The 20,133-nt window shown below is 40.9% G+C and overlaps 1 protein-coding gene and 1 long non-coding RNA gene across 4 annotated transcripts in view; one reads left to right on the top strand and one right to left on the bottom strand.

Moving 5' to 3' along the window:
• Window positions 1-5,853: 5,853 nt before the first annotated feature.
• Window positions 5,854-16,880, bottom strand: etaa1b (ETAA1 activator of ATR kinase b). Its single transcript, XM_077614001.1, has 6 exons — window positions 16,475-16,880; window positions 12,356-12,478; window positions 12,234-12,298; window positions 12,054-12,163; window positions 11,179-11,963; window positions 5,854-6,221 (listed from the first exon to the last, which is right to left on the bottom strand). The coding sequence occupies exons 1-6, from the start codon at window positions 16,611-16,613 to the stop codon at window positions 6,109-6,111; spliced, it is 1,335 nt and encodes a 444-aa protein (XP_077470127.1). The 5' UTR covers window positions 16,614-16,880; the 3' UTR covers window positions 5,854-6,108.
• The window catches only part of LOC144085039 (uncharacterized), a 48,461-nt gene continuing 44,706 nt past the window's right edge, over window positions 16,379-20,133 (top strand). For 2 of the 3 annotated variants that reach the window (XR_013303996.1, XR_013303994.1), the window contains exons 1-3: window positions 16,379-16,614; window positions 18,143-18,948; window positions 19,036-19,125. This is a non-coding gene — a long non-coding RNA (uncharacterized LOC144085039). Of the gene's footprint in view, window positions 16,947-18,142; window positions 18,949-19,035; window positions 19,126-20,133 lie in introns of all 3 variants that reach the window. The other variant, XR_013303995.1, reaches the window with a different exon arrangement.

Raw genomic sequence — 20,133 nt, forward strand, 5'->3', positions numbered from 1 at the left:
CTATCGATGACATTTTTGCCTTGTCTTGGAGGCACAGATAGGAAGACTGTTTGGAGTATTCTGCACATTGAAGCAAAAGTGAAAGACAAACAGTTTAAATATTCATATAATGTAGTAATTATGTAAATACTGTGTTTGTATAGGTGACAATACAAGCAATTTGTTTCAATGTCGAAAAATGATTGGGGAACAAAGTAATCAATTAATACTGTTTTCATGTCTCAAATCTTCTTTATTCATTAGTACTACTAATATAATGAACCAGAAATAACCTGTATTTATATATTTTACTAATTTAGAATGGTAATAATCATAAGAGAAATGTTGGAGGATTAAGTAAAAAAAAGACAAATCCATTAGTTTTGGAAATCTGGTTTGAAAAATGTTGAATATGGAAAGAAATTGTAAATTTAGACATTGTGTAAATTAGCTTTGTAAATTTCCTGAATGAGGAAAGCTTGAAGTTGCAATGCAAATTTGAAAGGCCTGCTATGGAAAATTGTGATTTTGGTGGTGTGAAATCGTTGGAATATGTCATGTATGATACATGAATAAAAAAAACTAGGATTTAAATTTTGGGGAAAAAAAATCTCAATTTATTTTTTATGATTTTGTTCTAGAGCTGGATTATTTATATATATATATATATATACATGTACATATACATATACATATATACATATACATATATACATATATATACATATATATATATATATATATATATATATATATATACATATATACATATACATATATACATATACATATATACATATACATATATACATATACATATATACATATATATATATATATATATATATATATATATATATATATATATCAGTAGCGGGCCGTGCACTTCACACATAGGCCTTCAGTAGTGCTACGTGTGAATCAATCCAATTCAATAAGTATTTTATAGCTATAAAACCTTTACTGCAGCTACAGCTGCGACACATAAAAATAATCAATAATAACCTGAAAAATTGAAATATTATTTAGGAAAATAGACATTTTACTCTCCAAAATTTATTTTTATTTATACACAAAATCCATCCTCCTTTCTTTTCTCAAGAAGATTTCAATTACTCTGTTGTACAGATTACCCATGCGTTTCAGGTCCATCAAGAAGTCTTTTTCTTTCGCCATCAAAGCTAATGCTGGAAGTCAAGTCTGTCCTGTTGTATTTCTGGCATAAGTTTTGATTCTATTTAGGGCTGAAAATGCCCGTTCGACAGAAGCAGTGGACAGGGGGATAGTCACTGCCAAACACAGTGTACAGCCGCCCCATGCTCTCACTCAAAGTTTTCTGCTGAAGGAAGTCAAGGAGATCAGTTGGAGATTTTCCTGCAAAATCATTCATGGCATACGTTACAATCAGTTCTGTCCTTAGCCGAGGCAAATCGAAAAGTGCTCCGTGGCTCTGCGTTAAGATGGAGAAGGCTGCATGTGGGAACGTTTTCTGGTATTCCCTAAACTTCGGTGGGTCGAAGAGAGAGAGAAACATCAGTCTTTCGTGGTCTTGAAATCTGGTCCGCGTCTGGCAAATAATATTGTCCAGAATCCTGTCGTGGAGTTGGTGGTAGTGCGCGCGAGAATCTTGCGCTTGACCTCTTCGTGCGCTTGGAGCACCCGCACTGCGTTCATTGGCCTTATAGATTTCCTCATATCGCCTCCTCTCGCGTTCAACTGTGTCACAAAACTCCTTTACTCTTGCAGGACAAAACTGTACATCCAGTTTGTTGTTGTAGTATTGGAAAAAGCACATCTGAATGCTCAGAAATGCCATTAAATGTGTGAAGCAAAAAACTAAATTCAAAATCATCTAGATGTGCTTTAAATCCATCAGCACACTGCACTCCTCGTCATGATGGTCCAGGATGTGATGAAACTGTTCCTTTAGAGCACTCTCTTCTCAAATACTGTATTGACCACTCTGGATGTGTAGTGCCACGTTGGTGCCACACGAGGCAGACGCCATTGGCAGATTTCGTCCAGCAGCTGTGTGCGTCGAGGTGATCTCGAAAAAAATACAGCAAAGCCATTAAGCTGAGAAAAAATATCTATCTACTATTGTGTCCTCGAAATGAAAGTTCCTGCTTGCCCCCCCAAAAATGACACAGTCTATCGAACTTTTTAAGATTTCCCTATTTTTCTTTATCTTTTCGTTGTGGCGCTCGGTTTCCCTGCGCACTTGCTCGCTGAAATGTAACTCCACTTAGGTTTCCCCAAAAGTTTTGGAGAGCACCGTTGCTTGTAAGTGTCCGGCAGTGCTTTGGTGTCTCGTTGCTGCTTTGGTTAAACAAGTCAAATTTGCAAATCCAGTGTGGCTCCAAACACCATGTCGATCTGTGGCAAATAACAAGCACTCCCAGCAATATAATTTGCAGTGTTCCTCGGAGCCTGTGAGCCGGGGATAGCGCTCGTAGTTATCGAACTGAAAGTGGCAGACAAACCCTTTTTCCGGTTGTAACGGACTTGCTAGCTTCGAAGTTGACCGCCCTTTCTTAATGATCTCAATTTTTTCTGGAAAAGTCCGTCTGGAAAATGGCTTTGTCAGCAAATCTTCAACACAGTCCATTTGTTTTCCTCTGTCGGTCACTGTGGGTGGAGTTTGCGAGCTCTGGCTTGCACACTCTGGCTTTGGCCCGCCTACTCTATTACTAGCCAATCATAGTTTGTGTAAGCGATGGCGTATCTCTACGCCTATGGCAAGGCTTTGGTGTCACCAAATCGAAATCTGATTTGTTAAAGCAACAGTTTTATCGACACTTGCTTTATGCAGCAGAGCCTGCAGAACTGATTGTGAAGGCCTTGAGGCAGATTTCTGACCCTGGCAACAAATAATGGCTGAAATGTGATTGGTTAAATGCTGCAATATGAAAACACACATCTGGAAGCAGTGCAACCAGGGGGAAAGCAATGAAAGGAAGCTAACAGACAATTTGGAATTATTTAATAAGTATTCATGGCTAAAATATAATTAGCATCAGTCTGTGATTCAGATATTTCTTAGGCCAGCAGAGAAGGCCCTGACGGCACACCACTGATATATATATACACTCACACACACATCGTAAAACCCCTATTTCAACGGCATGCCGCTCTATATTTCAAACTTTCCCCTGTTGTGCCGTTCAATTATCGGGTGCCGCTCTATTTTTGGACCAGCTGGTCAGAATTTTGAAAAGATGCGGTAAATTTTATGGCTGAAAAGGCACAAATACAAGTCGATTACTGATAAGTACAAATCCACTGCTGAAAATCAAGTGACACGTCGCTGTTGTAGCAGTCCTCGTCATTCACATCACCGTCCGCATCAGCGTTGAGTTTCTGAGTGAGTTCACGTTAATCGTCGCCAGCATTGGGTCGCGCTTGCTGGAGAAGTTGCAAACCAGTCTGTATCGGGCTGTCTGACATGAAACAATGGATCTGGCAATCCTTCGAGCTGACAAGAGCGTTGGTCAGTCCACATCCCTTGAACGACTTGATGATTAGATCCTTCGGCAGATGATCCCAAGCATCGGCAATCCATTTCAAATAAACTTCCATTGTTGGTGCTCGCATGTTGCCGGATTTGGTGTAGCTCTTCTCACTGTGCAACATCCAGTTCTCGTAGAACTGTCGGACTTTGGCCTTGAAGGCCAGAAGACGTCGGGGGCCTTTATGAATTTGGTGGAGCCTCCCGGAATCACGGCCACATCACTTCTTCAATCGCTTCTTGGTGGCATCGCTAATGTGACAACGGTATGAATCCCAGGCAAGAAGGCGCTTGCCAAACAGAAGAACCGATGATCCGTAAAACCTCTATTTCACTGGCATGCCGCTCTATTTTTCAAACTTTCCCCCGTAGTGACATTCAATTAGAGGGTGCCGTTCTATTTTTCAATTCTTCCCCCAAAGTGCCGTTTTATCAGAGGTGCCATTCAAATAGAGGTGCCGCTCAAAGAGGTTTTACGATGTATGTATATATATATATATATATATATATATATATATATATATATATATATATATACACACACATATATATACATATATATGTGTGTGTGTTTATACAGTAATACCACGAATATCACGGTTAATGTGAACCAGAGATGGCTGCGATAATTGAAAAAGGGTCACCCCTATTGAAAAAAAGTACAAATTTTCTTCAGTGCTGAGTCCTTCTGGTTACAAGTTTCAGCGTGGATTTTCATATTTTCTCATCTCATCTCATTTTCTGAACCGTTGTAGTTCGAGGACATCGTAACCAGAGGACTTATTGTATGTAAATAGGACAAAAATGCCTCTATTCATCAAAGTGATTAAGATCAGAGTCACCCCCTCCAAAAATTTCAAAGGTAGGAGTAGGGGGAATTTTGCAAAGGAGTGTTGTCATACCTGGGAGCCCGTGAATGAAGCCCCCAGGTGAAGCACTGTTGAAACAAATCTGAAGCTGCCTAATGTCACGCACTCTGAAAGCCGTCACAGGTCATTTAACAGCACTGACAGCTTGCTGCCTGCATGAACGTGTGTCTTTGAGTGTGCAAAACACGAGGATGGACTGACTTGAACTACAAAAAAAGATAAAGGGTATTTCGGCAAATGATGGTTATCAGCCCTCCTAGTCCAAATGGAGAGGATGTTCATCACCGTCAGCATTGAAAAAAAAAAAGTTCAAGTCAAGCCAATAATGTCACTGATGACCTGCTGCTGAATGACAATTTATGTCCCATCCACACACCTGTTCCCTACATCAGATAATGGAAATGAATCCGAGTAAAGCATAATGGTGTTCATAAAACTGAAAGTCTTTTGATGATGCGGCAAATGTCTCCACGTTGGGATTTACGGAAGATTTAATAGCCTAAAAACACCTGGTAAGAAGACTAAGGAGGCCTGTAGTAGGGCTCACAAAAGCGAACACTGTGATACGTCAAATTAAAATGATTCCCCATGTTTCACCAACTGACTATTCGGGTCTATCAAATGGTGCCTGAATAAAACAGGTGTCAGCGTGGACTCGGAAACACCTGCACTTGAGTGAAATCCACGTTTTGGGGAAAATTACATTAAGGAAGCATAAGATACAAGTGGAAAAAGTAAACCAACATGTGAGTTTTTGTGTTTATGAACAGAATGTTAAACTGAATCCTCAATGTAGTGAAAATCTTAATGTGAGAATACAATGTTCAAGTGTGAAAAGTCAAACGACATCCAAGTAGAGGCAAAAATAAAGATTTTCAGAACATTTGTGGAAATCTAAAGCAGTTTCCCAATTGTTTTTGAGCTGCGGCACACTGAAAAAATCTCAAGCTACACCACCGCATTGAAATTGAGTGGAGCATGTCCTGTGCCTCTGTTGCCAAGGCGGAAAATTGGCGCTGTGGCTGCAAGGTGATCGGTGCCTGTCGTGGCGGCAACCCCAGAACCCGCTGGTGGACACCGGCGGTAAGAGATGCCGGTGAAGAAGTCCTATTGGACTTTTTTGACCTGCGGGACTCTGGAGGCAGCTGCCAGGTCCTGGTTAGCCAAGTGGCACGAAGCTCTGGTAGTCGCTAAAGCAAAAACCCACACATGGGAGGAGTCCGGTGAGGCCATGGAGCCGACCCATGACACGCTAGGGGAGACTATGTCTCCTGGCTGGCGCGGAAATGCTTTGGAATACTCCCAGAAGAGCTGGATGAGGTGGCTTGGGAGAGGAAAGTGTGGGCTTCCCTGCTGAAGCTGCTGCCCCCACACCTGACCTCGGATAAGCAGTAGTTGAAACTTTACACACCCAATTCCCCGAAATAAACAAAAACGCACAAAAAAGAAATCCTTAGTAGTAAAAAACAAAGCATCATACATAAAAAAAGACGTACGTGTCGGCCACATCCATTTATTATCAAGACTCCAAAGTGTAAACAGAACAAATGAAAATGTTGCACTGGCACAAAATGTACATAGTATCGCTTAAATGTATAACATTATTTCTTGTACTGTACAGATAACAAAAGATTTGTGAAACCGTTAAACTCAAAATTTGTAAACATAGCTGAGAGAAATCAAACAAATGTCTTATAATGGTGACCTCTGTGACTTTGACATTAGCAACATGATGGAGTCTTTGCATGTTTTCTATAGTTTCTGTGTGTTCTGCATCCTCTGGCGTCTCCTGGCTAACGCTTCTTGCTTCTTGCGTTCGATTTCGATTGCAGAGCATTTGGCCGCCATCTGGTTGGTGACTAACGCTGCATCGGCAAAAAACAAAATAAATACATTAAGGGACGAATGTTCACATTTCTCGTTTTTATATTCATCAACAATAAGCAATAAACTATCAAAGGACTGATTAGGTTATCTTACAAATCAACCCTATCAAAAACAATTACAATAGTTAGGCATTATATTTGAAATATGTTTACTAAAACAAATGTCCCCACAATTACAAGACATACAGTCGTACCTCTTCTTAGGAAATTAATTTGTTCCAGAACTTTTTTCACAACTTGAAAATTTCGTAAGTAGAGGTGTACTTTATATGTAAATTCTCTAGTTCGTTCCAGGGTCCTCACACAACTACCAACTAAACCCTTTAAAGTTGGCCAAAGTGTCCCAATTTTGTATGAAAGATGTGAGGAAACACAAAAGTGAGAGAAAATTATAAGGAAATGATTTATTAATGTCTTAAAATAAATAAAGCATGTGAAAAGGTGCCCTCCACCGCTGAAATAGTTCCCTCCGGGGCCGTTATTAATACTCGTGTTTGTCCGATGGCGGCAAGAGCCCATTCTCCCAGGGCCGAAAACCGTCCACTTTGTACTTCATTTTAGACTTTTACGTGTGCAGTGTGTGTGTGTGAGAAAATATGCACCGCGTTGCATTTGGACGGTTTTAAATCGTTTAATAAGGGGAATTGCTATCATTAATAAGGGGAGCGTTTAGCTGAGGTGGAAGGGTATGTAAGAGAGAATCTTGAAACATGGATAATGGTTCTTGAGAGACAGCCAATTGAATTGAATTGAATGCTTTTATTGTCATATGCGATAGAATGAAAGCGATGAAATGAGAGCCCAGTAGAGGGTAGCGATGTTCTAAAGTGAGAATCAATGCATCTGTGACAATATTTTCAAAACAAAATAACGGATACGGAAAGGCATTTACTTCTTGGGGGATTTCAGAACTTGGATCTTTTTCGTATCTCGAGTCACTCGTTTCTTTGTAAAAAATTTGTGACCTGAAAATTTCATACCTAGAGGCATTCGTAAGTCGAGGTATGACTATAAGAAATAAATACTAACCCCAAAAATGACATTAAAATTTCAATTGAACTGAATTTCAACTGTTTTTCAATTGAATTTGAAATTCAATTTGGTATTCTGGGCAGGGTGGGACAAGAGAACATTTGGATTCTCAGGGGTAGTTCAGATTCATATTTTAATCTAAAAAAATATTTTCAAGGCTGGCCCCCTCGTGTAGGAGTCCACTCGCCACTCCAAATTTAAGCATTAGCAGCGGACAACTTGACAGGAAGCTGTGAGATCGTTTATTTTAGGCTAGAGCAGGCAAAAGAGAAAGGAGAGGCACGGCTGCATCTGAGCCGAAATAACCCAGTCTTAAATTGATTTCTTCAAACGAGCCATTTAAATTAAAAACAGACCGATACCAAAATACAGTCTCGTACCTCTTCTTAAGAAATTAATTTTTTACAGAACTTTTTTCGGCAGTTGAACATTTCGGTAGTAGAGCAGTACTTTATATGTAAATTCTCAAATTCATCCCATGGTCCTCACAAAACTACCAACTAAACCCTTTAAAATTTATCAAAGTGTTCCAATTTTGCAGGAGAGATGTGTGCAGACAAAAAAGAGAGAAAATGATAATATTATTTAATAAGCCATTAAAATCAATAATAAACATGCAAAATCTATTCGTGTTGAAGCGCAGGTGCACAAGTGTCAGGAAGGTTAACGTTAGACAACAGAGACAGAGAGCACACGAACACATCTAACAAACAAGTTAAGAATTCAAAACAGCATTCCATTGAACATTTAATCTTTTTCAATAACGTTTTATGATTTCTTTGCCATAATTTTTTTTAAATCAATTTTATTGATCGCCACTGCTTGTTGATGGACGTTTAGAGAAACATCGATCTGGAGACAATAGCCTTTGACGACTTTTAATAATATTTCCAAAACGCACAAGACACATGTCGTAAAAGTGGGCAATCGCACGTCTCATGACCACTTTTTCAGGATGTTTTTTCCATGAAGTCGGAAAGTTTTCTCTGTTGCCAGACAGCCAATGCGAGCCCAGCAGAGTGTAGTGAAATTGTCAAGCAAGAAGCAATGCATCCGTGACAATTTCAAAATAAAATAATGGATACAGGAAACTTATTGACGTTTTTGTAACTTGGACCTTGTTGTCGTATCTTGAGGCACTCATTTGCATCTCAAAAGGTTTCGTAACAGGAAAATTTCGTACCTAGAGGCATTCGTAAGTAGAGGTACGACTGTACATCAAATGTCTAAATATCGGTGCCGATAATCGGTTGATCTATACCAGGGGTCCCCAAACTTTTTCCTGTGAGGGCCACATAACTTTTCCCTTCTCTGATGGGGGGCCGGTGTCAGTTTGTAACAGAAAAAGTGTGACGATCGTAGAGGAGCTTAAATTTTTTATTGTTTTCCAGAAAGCCACACATAACCAAATAACCCTTTCCAGGTTTTTTACAGAAAAAAAGTCAGGAAACAAATAATAACACTATTAATCAAATAAATAATAACTAAATAACCCTCTCTGAGTTCTTCACAGAAAAAAACTGGAAATAAATAACACTATTTATGAAATAAATAATAACTAAATAACTCTCTCTGGGTTCTTCATAGAAAAAAAAAAGCCATGGAACATGAACTTTCTGTTGTGCCATGCACAATCTTCTCCCTTTGCTCTGAAGTTTATGCACGACACCACAACCGTCATTACAGAATCCCACGTCAACATTTTGCAGCACAGTGCTTGGTGGTGAATTCGGCAGTAGACTCGTAGCGGGGCGGTGAGACCCCTTTTTTCCAACTCCCGGTTCATGCGTCCCATTATTAGACCGCGAGTTTTGGCCACCATGCTAGGAGCCCCGTCAGTCGTGATGCTAGCTAGCTTTGACCAGTCCAGGTCCAACTTCTCCATGGTTTGGCACACTTTGTCAAAAATATCCTCTCCCGTTGTAGTCCCTTTGAGACTTTGGAGGGCTGCCAGATCCTCGCAAATCTCAAAGTTTGCGCTAACTCCACGAATAAAAATGAGCAGTTGCGCTGTGTCTTGCACGTCCGTGCTTTCATCCAGTGCTAATGAAAAAAAAGTCAAATTATTTCGTCTTCTCCTGCAGCTGGGCATATACAGACGCTCCCCTACTACAAACGAGTTAGGTTCCGAGTGATTGTTCATAAGTTGAATTTGTTTGTAAGTTGATTCAGTGCTATATTTTGTATTATAATTTATGTTTAAGGCCTATATAAGTATATTGAAGCCTATATAAGTATATTGAAGGTTTATATAAGTGCATTTGTATGTTTAAGGCTTGTATAAGTAACACGCATTGGTTTGTACTGAAAAAAACATTTAATAAAATGGAGAGAATATGTACAGTACTGTATAGAGAGAGAGAGAGAGATTTATGTATTAGAAACTGGCCGAAAGAAGCGATCTAACGACGATTGCAGTTTTCTTCTTTTTTTCATCATAAATGATGCGGTAGCACTGAATGGCATCATTCAATTGATTTGCAAACTTTGTGCAACGTTCAATATTTGGGTCCTGCTGCTCGATCTTTCTGTTTATAAATGGTACTGACGGTCGAACGATTCAAGTTGTATGCCCGTGAAACGCTCGCCACTCTCACGCGCATCAAGCTTCGTTATTATTGCCACTCGTTTCAAATGAAATGGCTTGCCTCTTCCTTGCAACTCCCTCAATAGAAGCCTTTCGCTTTTTACCAACCTTATTCAATAACGGATGCACGGGATATTTAATGATACAAATGAAAAAGGTTCTTTGCGCACTGGAGATACGTTCACGCACTTCCGCATTGCAACGAAGAAGGTAGATGCTGGGTGAGCTGAGCCCTCACAGCGCCAGGCGTATTAGCGGCGGAAAGAAGCACTACTCGGAAAAAAATACAAAATCGAAATTACGAACATTTTTCGACATAAACGCAATTTGCAGACATGTTCGTATGTACCGTTGTTCGTAAGTCGTATGTTCGTAAGTAGGGGAGCGTCTGTACATTACTCCTGATTTCTTCAACGCGTCTGGTCATTGTACTCACCGACAGACTTATGGCATTAAATGCATCTTTCTTCTCGGGACACACCTCCTCCGCAACAGTATCCATACATTTCTTAACAAACTCTCTGTCAGTGAAAGGCTTACCGCTGCTTGCTATCAATTTAGCAACCCGAAAGCTGGCCCAAACGGATGCCTGGTTCTGCTGAGATAGTAGTCCACTTTTTCGCTTTGAGAGTTTGTGTGCTCGTATTTGGCCTTGCAATCTATTGTACTTGTCTTTGTGACGGGATTCATAGTGTCGACAAAGATTGTATTCTTTGAATACCGCCACCGTCTCTTGACAAATGAGACAAACAGCCTTTTCTTTGCATTGAACAAAAAAAATAATCGTTTGTCCACTCCAGGTTAAATACCCTGCATTCTGAATCAATTTTTCTCTTACCTAACTTGTTCGCCATTATTCCGTTCTCAAACAGGTTGCACCATTTTTATATGCTTGAATAGTCCGCGATGGTTCCAGGGCTCCGCCCTCACCTGCGATCGTCCAGATGTCTCGGTAACACTGCTCGTGCATGCAACGGTGGACGTGCCCGCATGCATCAAAGGGAAACACTCTCCCCGCGCGTGTCACCAAAGAAGCAATGCGAAGCCCCGCTTCACTGGGATGATTTGTGGGCTCAGCAGGGGTGCAATGAACCAAACACAAGATTAAAACGTCCCAGTCTTCAAGGCCAAATAGGAAAAAAATCCGATAGCGTCTCTGGTATTGTTCAGAGGGCCGGTCCAAATGTGCCGGCGGGCCGTATCCGGCCCGCGGGCCGTAGTTTGGTGACCCCTGATCTATACTAAGGATCAATCAATTTATTTTGTAAAATGTCTTCCAGTTGTTTATTGTCAAGCAGTGGTAATTACCAAACATACCTTTTCTGTTCTTGTCCCTTGTATTGCCCACGCTCCTCTTGAAGGCCACCTGCGATGATTCAGCAGCTGGGAGACTCGTAGACATCGGATGGTCCCACTCTTGGTGGGTCTTCACAGTTTTCCCCGGCAATGAATTGGAACGAATAAAACCACGCGGTGACTTCCTGATAGCGGGCGACATTTGGCGGATAGGCAGAGGTGTGGTGCTGCTTTCAGCCGTTTGTGAGAGACTCTCCAAATTGTCGCACGCCTGGTAAAAGAGCACATCGTCGGCACAGTCATCCCATTCGGAAATGTCTATTTTGGGGGACTGTAAATGAGGCTTGGGGTTCAACTTGAAAGTGCTTCTGAGAGCGGGCTTGACTTTTGGACACATTTCCCGCAGGCTGCCCCGAGCAGAACGCCGAACCGGACCAGCGCCTCGGTCGGGATTATGTATCAGGGCCAGCAAAGAAGGATCGTCGAGCATGTCATCATTCTCCCAGTCGTCGTCAAAGTCGTCATTGATATTCTTGGGACCGGAAGTGAGCCTGCTGACCTGACTTGGATCCTGAGAGGATTTGGAGGAAGTCGGGCTGAGGCCTCCGCTGACTTTCTGAGTGGATGAGTCAAAAAGGGGTTGCAGCGCAGCCTCAGTTTGGTTTAGTGAAGACGACGTTTCTGCTGGGGTTTTGTTGATTTCATGGTTATCATTTTCACTCGGCTGCATCGACGCCTCCTTGTCCTGCTCCATGTACTTGTCAAACTTCCGCGCCAATTTTATGAGGTCGTCCACACCGTTCTGCCTGGAGAACTCACTATTAACTGACTGTATGCCATTGAGACCGGGCCCTGGACCGAAAGTCTATCGCTGCCTGCGTCGGTTAGGGACTCACCGAATGGACTTCTTTCTCAGTCCGGTTTTGGGTCTCTCAGGTGTCAATGATGTGGGACTGTCACCGATCCACTGCCACAGAGCTGACCGTGACCCTTGTGTTTTTGTCTCCTGTGAAATAAAAAAAGGTGACTATGCATGAAAACTTAACAACCATTTTTTAAACAGAATAAGAGGTAACCTTTGGCGCAATGCGATTGACAATGTCTGCTATTTCTATGTGTTGGACATTTTTCAGCAGTCCCCCTGAAAGAAAGATGATTTACACAAAAGTAGACATTCTGGTAATAAATGATGATTTACCTGGATGTGTGGGTGACGTGGAGTCCCAGACAATGTCTTGGGACGGGTCCACATCACCTGGAGAATACCCATGATTCAGTTCAAAAGGTCTGCTGTAACCTCGGTGAGGAGGACTCTGCAATTCTTAAGAGAAACCAAATGTTAAATACAAATCAACATCATATACAGCACAGTCAGGGTGTCACAAATGATTGTTTGTGATGAGTCGATTAATCGGCTCCTATACTGTAAATGACATTACTTTTATATTACACTCAGTTTTACATTTTAGATAGAAATGTGCAAAACCTCAGTGACGACAGTTAGACTATAACTGTTGTGACTATGCACAAGTGTATCATTGTATTCAAAAGTAAAAAAAAACCATTTTTTATGAATGTAAAATTTGTATTTATTGCAACGATAACTAGCGGTTTTCATAGAAGACAGCAAAAGTCAGCAGATATTTACTGATTTCCCCATCTTTTTTTGTGTTTAACTGTATTTTATTGTCAAAAAACAAATAATAAAAGTATAAATATTTTCTAGTCCAGGCGTGGCAAAATCTGGTCCTCGAGAGCCGCTATCTACTCTGTTTTCCATCTCTCCCTCAACCAACACACCTGATTCAAATAATCGGGATCAGTATCAAGCTTCTGGACAACTTGCTGATGAGTTGATCATTTGATTCAGGTGTGGTAGTGGAGAGAAATATGGAAAACAGACTGGATAGCGGCTCTCGAGGACTGGAGTTGGCCACCCGCGTGCTAGTCACAGGCTCCAAAAAGAGGATTTGTGCAATATTTCTGGTTAAGAATTTTTCCATCTATGGACTACAGTAATACCTTGACATGCAAGCAATGTTCCCTCTAAACTGCGCACGTGCGCAATTGCGCACTACTCTTGTCTTCTCTGCGCACAAAATCATATGGAGCGCACAAAATAAAATCCCTTTTTTTTAGCTGTGAGGCCGACGCGCGAACCACTCATCTGCCGGTCCGCCCATTCATAGATATTAATCATTACATTTTATTATTACTAAATCATTTATGTGTAGTAGACATGCACCTGCTTATGGCAGGTGTGATACTGGTGTGTGCCCATAGCGAGCAATGATGATGTTGCTCACACCAGTACTCAGTGTGCTCAGGGAGGTTGTCTTTCTGCCCAGACAAACAAAACATTAGAGGGAACATTGCATACAAGTGCCCCAACATACGAGAAATTTGAGATACGAGAAAAATTCCGATCAAATATTTGCCTTGAGATACGAGACAAATTTGAGATACAAGCATATGAGACAGCCTGGTGGCCGTGTACGCGGGAGACTGCTTATGATAACAGCGCACTGTCTTTCTCGACGCATCTCCCTCGCGTGAAGATACCTATGAGCACCAGGCCGTACGGGTTGCAATTTTTACTGGAGATGGTGTGGCCGAGTCGACAATCTGCGAAAAAGCCAGTGGAATCTATCTGAGATAGATCTGAGTAGGTGGTGAATTAGAACCAATAAAAAGATGTTTTTCCATTGTAATATCCTGTTTTTGGTGTTTTTTCAGAGGGTGGGAACGAATTCATTTGTAATAAGTTCATTTCTATGGGAAAAATTTATTTGAGATACGAGTAAATTGACATACAACTTTGGTACCGGAACGCATTAAGCTTGTATCTCAAGGTATTACTGTATATGCCACTGAGATCTGACCACATTTCCTTGTCATGCTTGACCACTGGTGTTTCTCTCTCGAGCAAAAGTAGTGTAGTAGCGTAGTGTATACGTGTTTGCACTCAGTACTCAATGTACCTGTCTGAAAGATGTGTATCTAATAATTCAAAAAATTCCTCCACATCATCTCCGAAGAACACAAAGAGTTGAAACTGTCAAATTACAGTCAGAAATATCAAGGTAGCATTCATATTTGTGTTTGGTAAGCTTTACCTACTAGTCGTTGGTGGCAACTAACATTCATGCAAAGTTATTTGTCTGTGTTTTTCTAAAATGATATACATTCAATTGTAATGTTATAGTTTAGTTTCAAACAAGGACTCGGGTGTTGTCATTATTTATGTCCATATCCATAAAGTGTTAGCGGACATTCTATCATTAATTAATCGGACATTAATGAATCAACTATGTGTAAATAATGATATCAAATGTGAAAGTTATATAAAACAACAAATCTGTCTCTCTCATGCAGGTCGACATAAAATATTAGGACCAATCACTGTTCATAGCTAGAGATTGTTTAAAAACAAGCAAAACAAAGCTGTTTGTGTATGAACACTGGAAATAGTTCTCTGTAGAACAGTGCTCTCATTTCATCTCATTTTCTGAACCGCTTTATCCTCATTAGGGTCGTGGGGGGTGCTGGAACGAATCCCAACTGTCTCCGGGCCAGAGGAGACAGAACTACCATGCACACACCCATACCTAGGGGCAATTTAGAGTGTCCAATCAACCTACCATGCATGTTTTTGGAATGTGGTGAGGCAGACATGCTAACCTCTCGTCCCATCGGGTAGAACAGTGGTCTCCAAACTACAGTGGTACCGCTACATATGAGCAGCTCTACCTACGACGAAAATTTCGAGCAAATAATTCGCTGTAGATACGAGACAAAATTTCGAGATGCGATAAAGCCAGGTGCCCATGACATGAGAGGCTGTTTTTGCCGCATCTCTTTCGTGTATAACAGATATCTACGAGCACCGAACGATTTATTCACACGAGTTTCTCCTACACATGGACCAGAAAACGGCATGCGCGTGCAAAAATAGGGCTTTCTGGGTAATAAAGTATACTCGTGCACACAACACCGATAGCCAATGGCACCCTTTCTCAGAATAAAACTTCATTACCCACAATCAATACGTGGGTAGGCTGAGCTGTTGCATTTCCTGTTATTTCTACCTTAGCCTGTTAGCTCCCGCGATCGCTCATTCTAAACTACATCTCGTTGGCAAGTGGTCGTGCGTTATCCTATTGTAAGGACATATGTGCGCATCATTTTCAGAATATTTTGAAGGGAATACAACAGCAAACAGGCCATCGATAGCGAACGGGAGGGTGGAGGCGTGGCAAACAGCCAACCCGGCCAGAACGAAGGTAAAAAAAATAAAAACAAAATTAGAATTCAGTTTTGTGTAAAGTTACATTAAACATATGTTTGAGTGTGTCTGTATATATTAATCCAAGTTAATTTAAATTTGTTTGTTCGGTTACGGTTGCATTGCCGTGGATAAAATCCCCCCGAACCAATCCCCCCTACCCCCGCTGCTTCTATGTGCGCCTGTGTATCCTCCGCGAAATGTGTCTAATTTTAGTTATATTAAACACATTTTATTACTACTAAACCACTAGTTATGTGTTACTTTGTTAATAGATTAATTATAATTAGAAGAAATAAAACATTTTTTTCCAATCCAATAACCTGTTTTTGGTGTTTTTTCAGAGGGTTGGAACGAATTAATTAGTTTTTAGTTCAATTCAATGGGAAACGTTCGCTCGAGTTACGAGAATATCGACATACGAGCTCAGTCCCGGAACGAATTAAGCTCGTATGTAGAGGTACCACTGTATTACACAAAGGGCTGCAGTAGGTGTGGGTTTTCATTCCAACCCATAAAGAGGACACCTTTTTACCAATCTGGTATCCTACAAGTGCAATCAGTGGATTGCAGTCAGGTGCTTATTGTTTTCTGCTGTAGAATTTACCCAATTAATTGCCTATCAAGTGCTGTTGATTACACTGATAATCGATAAACCTCAATTTGTCGTGGCAGCCCTACAACAATGTTAATCTTAGCCTTCATAATGTTTAACGCATTTTTTAGTTAGTTAGTTAAAGAGACAGCACATTTCTTTACATGGCTTCTGTTGCAGTTATAATATGCTGGAGAATAACAGGGGATTCTGTATCAAATTGAAATCCTAAAACGAGAACAAACAAAGGAAGAACTAGTATTTTTTTATTAGTTTGTTATTTGTTAAAATGTGTTTTTAAGGAAATTGAAAAAGTAGAAAAAACTGATATGCAAGGAAAGAGCATTGTTGTTAAATAATCCCATGTCGTGGACTCTTCTGCCCACGTTATTCAAAAAGTTTGTGAAACAAACAAGAAACAAGTTGTCAGTGTTCACCTTTGCAAGACGTCGTTGACGGAGCGTCGAGGTTCTTCTTTTCCTGACATTTTCTGTGACCAATTTTAGACGGAGACCCATTAGTGTCGAGGACTGATGATGAAGCGGTAACGGTGGACAGCACCCTCGGGTCGGACATGGTGGGTTAAACTGATTAGATCGACCTTAATCCTGATCAACATTTCTGTTATTTGTCGATTTGACACGATTCTAATGGGCGACGACACTTTTTTGCAGTGAAATTTTCCTCCTCAGTCGTTTGATTTCACGCGCGCCGCCATGTTTAGTTGTGATGTTGTACGGAAGTTGGGAGGTTCAAAACAAAGCGAACGGAAAAGTAAGAAGTGTAATGATCGATAAATCAGTTATTTTAGTATTCTCCTATTTTTTCCCCATTGGTGTTTCGAGAGAAACCTCAGCTTCAACGTTTTAAAAGATAATTGTATTTGGTATGCCCAAGCGTATGGACGTGGTAAGCCCTTCTACGATTGTCAATATATTGTATATTGTCAATTGCTGTGAATTCACACTATAACATTGAAAACGTCAGACTGTTATATAATAAAAAAGTGAAAGCAGTCAAAAAATATTTAAACTGCCCCATTATGAAATGAAAAATAAATAAGTTTGGTAGCGTTTTTATTCGTATTTTATTTTTTAAGAAAAAGGAATTTTAAAGAAGTGTAAAAATGTAATCAGGCAATAACACTATTGATGAAATTAGAGTTGAATAAAAATATTTAAATAACATGGTAAAACTTTAGTCTTTAATATAAAAAGGACATAGATAACATTCATTCATTCATTCATTGTGTACTGTATGTATGGAAGATGAATGAATGATTCATCTTCCATACATAGCGCATCCTCGAAAGGGTTGCATGGGTTGCTGGAGCCTAACCCAGCTGACTTCAGCAGACTACACCCTAGACCAGGGGTGCGCAAACCGGTCCTCAAGGGCCGCTGTGGGTGCAGGTTTTTGTTGCAACCGATCCAGCAAAGGCACTTTAACCAATGAGATTTCTGCAGAAAACAAGAAGCACCTGACTGCAATCCACTGATTGCACTTACAGGACACCAGATTGGCGAAAAGGTGGAATCTTTATGGGTTGGAATTAAAACCTGTGCCCACTGCGACCCTTTGTGGAATAGTTTGCCCACCCCTGCCCTAGACTGGTCACCAGCCAGCCGTAGGGCACACAGAGAGACAGACGACCACTCACTCTCACAATCACACTGCCACCGAAAGGGAATCAAACCCAGACTGCCGACCCCAAAGTCAGGCGTAGGAACCACTGCACTATCGGCTATGCTTTTAACCATAAACCATATGCACTCACAATCATACCACCACCAGTGGGAATCGAGCCTGTGCCTGCCTGCACCGGATTCAGGCGAGTGAACCTCTACACCTTTTTTTTCCTCATCATAATAATAATAATTGTTTTGTGCGTAGCAGTCACGCCTATAAAACCTTCTGGGGGCGCCTCTTCCCACCCGTTTTTGGCACACACATCTTCTGCATGACTCCTCAGCGATTCACTGTGAGGCCTGTGCGGCTTTTGGGTCTTTTCCAGCGACTCTCTTGTGTCTCTACCACCTTCAGTGACGCCTGGCTTGTTTATAGCCAATTAAGAAGCTAATTGTGCAAAATTTCTTTACGCGCAGGCTTTGCGTCGCTCCCCCAAAAAGTCAAGAATGCGTGGCTACTTGCCCGACCAGCTGCTGGTGTTTATGACGAGTTAAATTGGGGACCTGATCGTCGGGGGATCAGGACAAGTGTAGGTCTGGAAGAGGAGCGTGTTGGGTGAACGCCAGTTTTCCAAGAAGATAAGTAAACAAATAATAACTCCTGTGAAGCCTCGAAGCAATGCATCTCTAAGGTGTCAATCATAACTCATTCATCGCCCTTGTTATAGTAGAGATTAGAGCTGCCATAATAAATCACCTAATTGCTTATTAAATTACTCAACAATTATTTGGATAACTGAAGAATCATTTTGAGACATTGGTAACCTCAAAATGTTCCAAATGCTTATTTTCATTGTCTGATATATGAGCCGATTATTCGACAAAAACAATCATGATCAATCAAGTATCAAAAAATTGTAGCAGTTATAGTTTGAATGCCATCATCTCCTGCTTTCTGGGTTTGATCATTTATTTACTGTATACCGCTTGGAGATCTGAACTGGATCGTATCCCCCTGATAAAGCCAATGCTGTCTCCATCTCATAGTGTGCCAACAGCCTCAGGCTAATGGGTGACGGCTAAAATGTGGCTTCTCTGAAGAGGAGAACTTCGTGCCAAGTCAGTCTCCGAGCTGGGATTCTTCCCCAAGCTTCCCATCAGACGGAACGGATGGATGGCTATCAAGCAGAATCCTGGTGGACGTTTCACTGGCAAAGGAAGCGCTAAAGGCCTTAGATGAGGGAAAACCAAAGCACAAGTGTGACAAACAAAAGTCAACAATGGTGACTATTCAACATGTAGAGGGGTTTGGACCCCAAACCTCTAACTGGTGAGGCAGATATGATAACCACTGTTGTACCATTTTGCAGTTCGTGAACCAAAAACATCTTTGTGAAGAACGAGAGAAGCCCTTTTCATTGGACGCCTGCTTTATTGTGTTTATAATAGCACAGCTGATGGTAAATGTCCCGTAGAGTGCTCACATGATCAAATATTCAGATCCCCGCCTCTGTTGCGCCCCACCACCCTCATCACATCCCCACCTCCTTCATTTGCTTGGTTGAGGAAAAGCCATAAATTCCCATGTGGAGCGACAGTCATGTCATATTTTTATGAATATGCAAGAGCATGGCTGGCACATTAAGATGAATTTGGCACATATGCACTTTTAGGCACTTGAGATGCATGTGTGTTGGGTTGGGTGAGAAGGAGGTTTGGTCACGTGATCAGACAGATCATTAGGTACACGCCCATTCATGCACACACGTAAATGCGAGCAAGCACGTATGCACACACTATTTTGTCTGTTTGAATTCTGAGAGCTAGATAGAAGGGAAAACACTTTGCCATCACCATGATTTGTATAACTTTTTGGATGTTTTTCTGCCGTTTTGCCAAAAGCGTGAAATGTCACTTTATAATTTGATCAAGGTAAAGTTTTAATGTGATAATATTCACATCCTGTGGAAGTCAAAGTTACTATATATTAGATTAGATTAGATTAAATTTTATTTATCCCGTACTCGAGAAATTCACTGTTGCAGTAGCAAGAAGGTGAAAACACAGACACAGGAAAAGAAATTGAAGACTTATAAATAAATAAAAAATAATAGATGAGTAAATAAATAAATATGCAGTTTGTTTTGTGAGAAATTGTGAGAAATTTCAAATTTTAACGTTATGTTTTTCTCGGTCTACTTTGGTACAAACTTTGCAATGTAAAGTGATGAGTCTTACATGAAGTGAGTTTCATATTTGCATTTTCCTTGGTTGTGCTAGACCAGGGGTAGGGAACCTATGGCTTGGGAGCCATATGTGGCTCTTCTGATGGGTGCATGTGGCTCTTTGCTAACCTGTGAGGTAAACTATGTATTTAAACTGCTGGTGACAGAGCCGAGTCCTGAATGCACCAATAGGAGCGTCACGTCGGCACTATGGCGCTCCCACTTCCTCTAACATCAATCATC

This window comes from Stigmatopora argus, chromosome 11 (assembly GCF_051989625.1).
Source record: "Stigmatopora argus isolate UIUO_Sarg chromosome 11, RoL_Sarg_1.0, whole genome shotgun sequence".
NCBI classification, from domain to species: domain Eukaryota; kingdom Metazoa; phylum Chordata; class Actinopteri; order Syngnathiformes; family Syngnathidae; genus Stigmatopora; species Stigmatopora argus.

What these genes read in the sequence shown, in the direction of transcription:
- etaa1b (XM_077614001.1), bottom strand. Translation starts at nt 16,613, where the DNA reads ATGTCCGACCCGAGGGTGCTGTCCACCGTTACCGCTTCATCATCAGTC. An exon ending in CTGAGAAAGAAGTCCATTCG is followed by an intron (nt 11,964 to 12,053) that starts GTGAGTCCCTAA and finishes TGAGTTCTCCAG; the next exon opens with GCAGAACGGTGTGGACGACC. An exon ending in AAGGGACAAGAACAGAAAAG is followed by an intron (nt 6,222 to 11,178) that starts GTATGTTTGGTA and finishes TTGCCGATGCAG; the next exon opens with CGTTAGTCACCAACCAGATG.